This window comes from Taudactylus pleione, unplaced genomic scaffold (genome assembly GCF_031769625.1).
Source record: "Taudactylus pleione unplaced genomic scaffold, aTauple2 ptg002325l, whole genome shotgun sequence".
NCBI lineage: Eukaryota > Metazoa > Chordata > Amphibia > Anura > Myobatrachidae > Taudactylus > Taudactylus pleione.
This window is the reverse complement of record NW_028286715.1, coordinates 56,619-66,467: the sequence shown is the minus strand read 5'-3', so window position 1 is coordinate 66,467 and position 9,849 is coordinate 56,619. Positions and strand designations below refer to the sequence as shown.

Genomic DNA, 9,849 nt, shown 5'->3' with positions numbered 1-9,849 from the left:
AGGGACATGACTGGGGAGGTGAGGGGATCTGGGGGTGTCACAGTGACATCACTAATATCTATAGTAATAATACAGGGACATGACTGGGGAGGTGAGGGGATCTGGGAGTGTCACAGTGACATCACTTATATCTATAATAATAATACAGGGACATGACTGGGGAGGTGAGGGGATCTGAGGGTGTCACAGTGACATCACTAATATCTATAGTAATAATACAGGGACATGACTGGGGAGGTGAGGGGATCTGGGAGTGTCACAGTGACATCACTTATATCTATAGTAATAATACAGGGACATGACTGGGGAGGTGAGGGGATCTGGGGGTGTCAATGTGACATCACTTATATCTATAGTAATAATACAGGGACATGACTGGAGAGGTAAGAGGATCTGGGGGTGTCACAGTGACATCACTTCTATCTATAGTAATAATACAGGGACATGACTGGGGAGGTGAGGGGATCTGGGGATGTCACAGTGACATCACTTATATCTATAGTAATAATACAGGGACATGACTGGGGAGGTGAGAGGATCTGGGAGTGTCACAGTGACATCACTTATATCTATAGTAATAATACAGGGACATGACTGGGGAGGTGAGGGGATCTGGGAGTGTCACAGTGACATCACTTATTGCTATAGTAATAATACAGGGACATGACTGGGGAGGTGAGGGGATCTGGGAGTATCACAGTGACATCACTTATTGCTATAGTAATAATACAGGGACATGATTGGGAGGTGAGGGGATCTTGGAATGTTACAGTGACATCACTTATATCTATAGTAATAATACAGAGACATGACTGGGGAGGTGATATCTGGGAGTTTCACTGTGACCTCATGTATATATTTAATAATAATAATACAGGGGCAAGATGAGGGATCTGGGAGTGTTTACAGTGATATTTGGTGTTTCCCCCAATACATAGGATTATACAGTAGTGAAGAAGACATCCAGTGATTTTGAGGCAACCAGCATCCATCCCCGTGTGTCAGGAGGACTGAGCAGCACCCAGAGACCCATCACAGTGCCTCCACCTCACTCTCTGATACATGAGAGAAACAAAGACCAGAAGATCTTGGAACTCACCAATAAGATCATTCAGCTGCTGACTGGAGAGGTGACTCCTGGGAATTGGACATTATACAGTAACACCAGAGAATGTGTTCGGGTGATGACTGTAATATTGTGTGTGTTAGGTTTCTATAATGTGTCAGGATCTCACTGTCTATATCTCCATGTAGGAGGGGGAGTATATAGAGGAACACAACGGTCCTGTACAAGGACGTGATGATGGAGAATCACCGGCCCCTCACATCACTGGGTAAGAGGAGACTGTAATTTATTGTACAGGGGAGAGTAGGTAAGGGGGCCTCCTATATACACACATCACCTGATAATCACATCTATACAATGTACTGAGTCACTGTGTCTCCTATAGATGGACCCAGTAAAAGAAATACACTAGAGAGATGTCCCCGTCATCTTTATTCTCAGGATTGTACAGAGGAGAATCACAGGATCCCACAGGAGCATCAGGTAGATGGGATTTAGGGTTTCACCAATATACCAAAGTGACTGTTAATATGATGTGAAGAGAATCTTTGTGTGTCTTATATACTGATTTTAGTCTGTGTTATCTCATTGAAATCCGATGGTAATATTTTATGGGTTTTTTAGAGTGAAGATCTGGCTGATGTTAAGACAGAAGACATAGAGGGAGAAGAAGAGACATATGTGACTGATATAGAGGGAGAAGAAGAGACGTATGTGACTGATATGAAGACAGAAGACATAGAGGGAGAAGAAGAGACATATGTGACTGATATAAAGGCAGAAGATATAGATGGAGAAGAAGAGATGTATGTGACTGATATAAAGGCAGAAGATATAGAGGGAGAAGAAGAGACGTATGTGACTGATATAAAGGCAGAAGATATCGAGGGAGACGAAGAGACGTATGTTACTGATATAAAGACAGAAGATATAGAGGGAGAAGAAGAGACGTATGTGACTGATAATAAGACAGATGATACAGAGGGAGAAGAAGAGACTTATGTGACTGATATAAAGGCAGAAGATACAGATGGAAAAGAAGAGACGTACGTGACTGATATGAAGGCAGAAGATATAGAGGGAGAAGAAACATATGTGACAAATATAAAAGCAGAATATATAGAGGGAGAAGAAGAAACGTATGTGACTGATATAGAGGCAGAAGATATAGATGGAGAAGAAGAGACGTATGTGAGGGGTGATCAGCAGTGTAAAGAGGAGGAAATCCCTACAGATATCGGCACAGGTGAGTTATAAACACGTATTATAGAATAGTCACATATTCTCATTGCTCAGTCACTATAACAATCTTTTATCCTACACTCTCCTCTGTCAGAACAAACTAATGAGGCAAATTTATCTGTCTAGTGCGGGAGTCAGGAGACATCTCAGAATAATTTTTTCAGTAACAGCCTGGAGTTCTGACAAGTCTTCTTTTAACATTCTGATTCCCAAACATTAATACAAGGGAGGTCATTAAGGCCCCTTCCTTTGACATAATTCAGTCCCATGTTTGTTTGACACATCAGGTGTTTAATATTTCACTGTTGGATTAATAACTTCAAAGAGACCATTCTTGTCCTGTCACAGAGGAGGGTGATATTCCTGGGCATGCTGTTCCACAACTCCCTGAAGGTCTTTCTGCCTTTGGAAAACATTGTCGTCATCCAGGCCTTGATTCACTTGGTCTGGTTTCGATCCATCTGTGCATGCTTCTGCTGGGATAACTTGTTTCCTCTGAGGCCGCTCAGTCCTGAAGGTTCCATTCCAGGGACTTTCAGTTACATCTACTATCCAAGTGGCAGTGATCACGCTGAATGAAAAATATTATGGGACCCAGGGTCCCCTAAATTTTTATAAAAAGGGGTTCTACTACACTATTTCTGTGACCCATCATATATTATGGAGGATGAGGGCAGGAAGCAGTTGGGCCAGTGCTGGGAGCAGGTAATAGTTGAGGTAGAGGGGGTTAAGGGCAAGCAGCAGTTGGTATAGAGCTGTGGGTAAAGGCAGGAAGAAGTTGTGGTAGAGCTGGTGCTGATAGAGGGTATTAAGAGCAGACAGTATTTGCGACCGAGCTGGTTGGCAAGGAGGGGGCTAGGGGCCGTCAGTGCTGGGGGTAAGGGTAGATAGCTTAATTAGTGGCAGCAGCTGGCCCATGCTCACCTCCTCCTACACACTATTGTTTGCCAGATGGTTGTACCCCCTTCTGGCCCCCACCCACCGCTCTTCACTGTCAGTAGCAGCCACAGGAAGTTACCCCCAACTCCCACAGCAGCAAAACAGCCACCTGATCACCCCCATGGCACCAAACCCAGGGCATCGACAAACGCAGGATTATCTGGGGAAGTGTTGAGTGTATCTATATGTATATATATATATATATATATATATATCTCCAAGAAATGGACCGGCACTCCAAGGTGAGTGATACTTTCCAACATAACCAGCATAGATCAGCAGCACTCTGAGACTTGTAATGATGGTAAATCAAATAAAATCTATAATGTCTACGGCGTTTCGGGGGCTACCCCATCTTCAGGACAAACAAGATAAAACAATGTGCAACACAACCTTAAATACTTACATGCCCAAAAGGACTCCATTCTCCCCTCCGGATCGACAGCCGCCTCCGTCACCGAGTTCTACTTCCGGTCACGCTGCTCCGTGTCACCGGAAGTGACGTGATCATGGAACAGATGCCGGTCCGGCTGCGTGGAATGCCAATCAACATATTATACTACAATAACTAGAAAATTCATGTAGAACTTGACAAAATGGTGTAAAAATAAAACATATCTAAAAATAAATGAATAAAATGTGCATTTAAAACACTGCAGAAAAAAACAAAGAAACTATGTATGAATAGTTATATATGTAAGGCAGTCTTCAACAAAACATTAATACATTCTTTGTGACATTCCAACCCTAGTGCTATTAAAATCGGGCACTAATATAAATACAAAAATAACTGATCATGAATAAAGTGCATAATGTGTTCTACCTATTGAGAAACAATTTTAATTAATAAAAAAAACATTAACACATGAAAAAGGTGTTATGACCAATATGAATACTGTGTCATATAAAAAAAAAAATTATTTCTATAAAAATTAATGAAATGCATAAGACGGGCTACTCCCCGAAACGCAGATTTTGTTTGATTTACCATCATTACAAGTCTCAGAGTGCCGCTGAACTATGCTGGATATATATAAATATATAGCACAATACAAAACAAACGGGCGCTAGGTTATGAGAGGGATGGAAAATGGTGTTCCTATGCAGCTCTCTGAGGGGCGGCTACTAACCCCTTGAATGGAAGAAACAAAAAATATTGTGGGAAAGCGCAATGGGATGACCAATCGATATTGTTCATTATAGAAGTAAAACGGTCTATTGACAATAAATATTTAAACATAAAGTGCACAAATAAAACCGTGAATCATATGAGGGGTAACCCAAATAGTAATGATTTACACTGTATCTGTAAATATATTGCATAATGGTGAAATAATACATATCAAGGGTACCCCATGGTCGGGTAAAAATCCAGAAGGAAAAAAGGCCTCATTAGACCCTATAGTGCAAAAAGTAAAAATAAAAAATATATGGAAAATGAAATATAGAATTGATAAATAATAATTGTCTTAATCGTACTCCAATGTACATACAGCGCCTTGCAAAAGTATTCACCCCCCCCCCCCTTTGGATTTTTCATGTTTTGTTGCCTCACAACCTGGAATTACAATGGATTGTGTGAAGGTGTGCGTCATGTCATTCACAGAACATGCCTACAACTGTGACGTTGTGTTTTTTTATATTGTGAATCAAACAACATTTAGGACAACATAACAGAAAACTTCAGCGTGCATAACTATTCACCCCCCTAAAGTCAGTACTTTGTGGAGCCACCTTTTGCGGCACTTACAGCTGCCAGTCGCTTTGGATGAGTCTCTATGAGCTTGCCACATCTTGCCCCTGGGATTTTTGCCCATTCCTCAAGGCAAAACTGCTCCAGCTCCTTCATGTTGGATGGTTTCCGCTTGTGAACAGCGATCTTCAAGTCTGACCACAGATTCTCCATTGCACTGAGATCTGGGCTGTGACTTGGCCATTCCTACACATTTATATGTTTCCCCTTACACCAGGGCTTGACACATTTATCTAAAATTTAGGAGCCAGGATGAAAGTGTAGGAGCCAGACCCCCCCTTAACCCCGGGAAGCATTACTGAGCACCTACGCCCCTGACAACCAACCCACATGGTCACACCACTAATGGGGTGCCCCAGTAGTAATCCCCCCTCTGCAGTGCCCCCAGTAGTAATCCCCCCTCTGCAGTGCCCCCAGTAGTAATCCCCCCTCTGCAGTGCCCCCAGTAGTAATCTCCCCTATGCAGTGCTCCCAGTAGTAATCCTCCCTCTGCAGTGCCCCCAGTAGTAATCCTCCATCTGCAGTGCCCCCAGTAGTAATCCTCCCTCTGCAGTGCCCCCAGTAGTAATCCCCCCTCTGCAGTGCCCCCAGTAGTAATCCCCCCCTCTGCAGTGCCCCCAGTAGTAATCCCCCCTCTGCAGTGCCCCCAGTAGTAATCCTCCCTCTGCAGTGTCCCCAGTAGTAATCCCCCCTCTGCAGTGCCCCCAGTAGTAATCCAACCTCTGCAGTGCCCCCAGTAATAATCTCCCCCTCTGCAGTGCCCCCAGTAGTAATCCCCCTTCTGCAGTGCCCCCAGTAGTAATCCCCCTTCTGCAGTGCCCCCAGTAGTAATCCCCCCTCTGCAGTGCCACCAGTAGTAATCCTCCCTCTGCAGTGCCCCCAGTAGTAATCCCCCCTCTGCAGTGCCCCCAGTAGTAATCCTCCCTCTGCAGTGCCCCCAGTAGTAAGCCCCCCTCTGCAGTACCCCCAGTAGTAATCCCCCCTCTGCAGTGCCCCCAGTAGTAATCCCCCCTCTGCAGTGCACCCAGTAATAACCCCCCCTCTGCAGTGCCCCCAGTAGTAATCCCCCCTCTGCAGTGCCCCCAGTAGTAATCCCCCCTCTGCAGTGCCCCCAGTAGTAATCTCCCCCTCTGCAGTGCCCCCAGTAATAATCCCCCCTATGCATTTCCCCTAGTAGTAGCCCCCCCCATAGTGTCCCCAGTAGCGGCCACCCCGACCTATGCAGTGTCCCCACACTATCGGCCACCCCCACCTATGCAGTGTCCCTACAGTAGCGGCCACCCCCCCTATGCAGTGCCCCTTAAAAAAAAACGCAACTTACCTGATCCCCGCTCCTGCCGACGACTGCCGCTGTCCGCTCCTCCTGGCCGCTCTGCACTATGGGAGAGACATCATGATGTGACGTCTCTCCCAACCTGCTGCGGGGAAAGCCAGAAGGTGGAGCTCATGAGTGAACTCTAGCTGCCTCACTCTGTGAACGACGCAGCAGCCGATGAGAGTCTGACAGACTCTCATCGGCTGCTATAAGAAACATACAGCCGCCGCTGACTGCTGTATGTTTGTTACTCTGTAGTGTGGACCGTGCTCGCGGTCTTCACTACAGGGCCCGGGTGTTGCTGAAAACCTGGTTGCCAGGCAGCCAAATCTGGTGGCTGTGGACCTGTATGATGGTGCATTGTCCTGCTGATAGAGCCTCTCCCGCCTAAGTGACTGCATGAATACACCTACTCTGAAGCCTCGTTTATTGTCACTTATATCGTAATATGCTGCCATTTTCACTGCATATTGTATGATAACAGATTACACAGATATCTGCCTATATATAGTAAATCAATTGAGAAAGGTACAACTTATTGTGGGGTGGGGTGTCATGTACTGGGAATGGAAGTGGCTGTCTCAGTTTATGGCACATGAGTATATATTTAGATTTATTGATAGTATATTTTGGTGCCAGTTAATGAATTATATATTACCATCAAAATCTGCCCATTTCATGGTTATTTGGGAACATTCACCACAGTCTGTACTGAATTATAATGAATCTTATTGTGGGCAAACATTTAAATTTCCATATATGTATATTATTCCCAGCAGATGGATGTAGCAGCCGGAATGTCTCAGAGGATCATCTCGTTATAACTCAGAATTGTGAAATAGATGATATCACCCGAGCTTCATTTACCCAAGTTATACCTCCAGTACCTCACAGTGCAGATATATCACCTAATCCCTCTGATCATGGGGAGTGTTCTCCTGATAACTCAGATAATGGTGCATCTGCTACATCTCGTACATTAGATAAAATATTTCCCTCTTCTGTAGATGCCAAATGTTTTACACAGAATACAAAGCTTATTACCCTTCAGCCAGCTAAGACAGGTGACAGGCCATTTCCATGCTGTAAGTGTAGGAAATGTTTTACATGGAAATCATCTCTTCTAAGGCATCAGAGATGTCACACAGGTGAGAAACCATTTCCATGCTCTGAGTGTGGGAAATGTTTTACATTAAAATCAGACCTTGTTATACATCAGAGACGTCACACAGGTGAGAAACCATTTCCATGCTCTGAGTGTGGGAAATATTTTACGCGCAAATCAAGTTTTGATACACATCAGAGAAGTCACACAGGTGAGAAACCATTTCCATGCTCTGAGTGTGGGAAATGTTATACACAAAAATCAGCTCTTGTTACACATCAGAGAAGTCACACAGGGGAGAAACCATTTCCATGTTCTGAGTGTGGGAAAAGTTTTACATGGAAATCAGTTCTTGTTACACATCAGAGAAGTCACACAGATGAGAAACCATTTCCATGTTCTGAGTGTGGGAAACGGTTTACGCAGAAATCAAGTCTTGTTACACATCAGAGAAGTCACACAGATGAGAAACCATTTCCATGTTCTGAGTGTGGGAAACGGTTTATGCAGAAATCAAATCTTGTTACACATCAGAGAAGTCACACAGGTGAGAAACCATTTCCATGCTCTGAGTGTGGGCAATGTTTTACACATAAATCAGATCTTGTTATACATCAGAGAAGGCACACAGGTGAGAAACCATTTCCATGTTCTGAGTGTGGGAAATGTTATACACGCAAATTATATCTTGATAGACATCAGAGAATACATACAGGTGAGAAACCATTTCCATGCTCTGAGTGTGGGGAATGTTTTACACAGAAATCATATCTTGTTATACATCAGAGAAGTCACACAGGTGAGAAACCATTTCCATGCTTTCCATGCTCTGAGTGTGGGAAATGTTTTACACAGAAATCAGATCTTGTTATACATCAGAGAATACATACAGGTGAGAAACCATTTCCATGTTCTGAGTGTGGTAAATATTTTACACGCAAATCAACTCTTGTTAAACATCAGAAATATCACACAGGTGACATAATCACTTCTATGTTCTGAGTGTGGGAAATGCAGCAAGTGTGACATATATATATATATATATATATATATTATTAAGAATGTGTGGGGTAAAGGACAGCGAGGAGTTCAAGATGTCATGCAGGCAGCAAACTTGGATGGCCAGGAGGAAGATGTTATCGTCAGAAAGCGAGAGAGGGGGAGAGGTTGGGGACTTGTAAAGGGGAAAGATGATCAATTCTATTTTGTACATGTTTGAAAAAAACCATACCCTGCTTAGGTTAGCCTGCCTCTGTCTCGCCCATCCAGGTGCAGGCAGACATAACTTGCAGACACATATGCAAGTGTGGTCCAGAGGAGGGGTGGGCTTATTGGATGACCTATATGTGGGGATGAAGGAGAGGCATGGTGTTTGGGCATCAGATGAGAGGTAGCTAGGTTGGTGTTGCCTGTAATGGAGCTGGGCAGGTTTGGTGGGTGATTTCCATATGGTGAAGATAATAGTGGAGGACATCGGACCTATGATATAAAGCTAGGTGGGAGTTCCCTTTCGGAGAGAGGTGAGGTAACTTGTGTCTATGTGGCAGACAAGGATCACTGTGACAAAACCTGCTGAAATGAACTTTCCCCATGTCCTCGTAGAGTGCCTGTCCTACCACACATTATAACTATATAGTGTGTTATATCATTCCCCATAGCATGTCTCTGCTCACCCCCATACTGTGTCATATCATTCCCCATATCATGTCTCTGCTCACCCCCATACTGTGTCATATCATACACCATAGCATGTCTCTGGTTACCCCCATACTGTGTTATATCATACCCCATAGCATGTCTCTAGTTACCCCCATACTGTGTTATATCATACCCCATAGCATGTCTCTACTCACCCCATACTGTTATATCATACCCCATAGCATGTCTCTGGTTACCCCCATACTGTGTTATACCATTCCCCATAGCATATCTCTGCTCACCCCCATACTGTGTGTTATATCATTCCCCATAGCATTTCTCTACTCACCTCCATAATCTTTTATATCATTCCCCATCGCATGTCTCTACTCACCTCCATAATCTTTTATATCATTCCCCATAGCATGTCTGCTCACCCCCATACTGTGTTATATCATTCCCCATAGCATGTCTCTGCTCACCCCCATACTGTTATATCATTCTCCATAGCATGTCTCTGCTCACCCCCATACTGTGTTATATCATTCCCCATAGCATATCTCTGTTCACCCCCATACTGTGTTATATCATTCCCCATAGCATGTCTCTGCTCACCCCCATACTGTGTTATATCATTCCCCATAGCATGTCTCTGCTCACCCCCATACTGTGTTATATCATTCTCCATAGCATGTCTCTGCTCACCCCCATACTCTTTTATATCATGTGCCATGCAGGGGAGCTGTGCAGAGCAGTGAGTGGGCCTCCATTTTACTGTATCCATTCCACTG

General features: G+C 44.1%; 1 protein-coding gene across 1 annotated transcript; it reads left to right on the top strand.

The window, feature by feature from the left end:
* The first annotated feature begins 1,285 nt into the window (after nucleotides 1-1,285).
* On the top strand, nucleotides 1,286-8,477 carry LOC148431381 (uncharacterized). Its single transcript, XM_088466039.1, has 4 exons — nucleotides 1,286-1,334; nucleotides 1,452-1,549; nucleotides 1,691-2,312; nucleotides 7,095-8,477. Exons 1-4 carry the CDS (start codon nucleotides 1,301-1,303, stop codon nucleotides 8,420-8,422), a joined length of 2,082 nt encoding a protein of 693 aa, XP_088322165.1. The 5' UTR covers nucleotides 1,286-1,300; the 3' UTR covers nucleotides 8,423-8,477.
* Nucleotides 8,478-9,849: the final 1,372 nt, after the last annotated feature.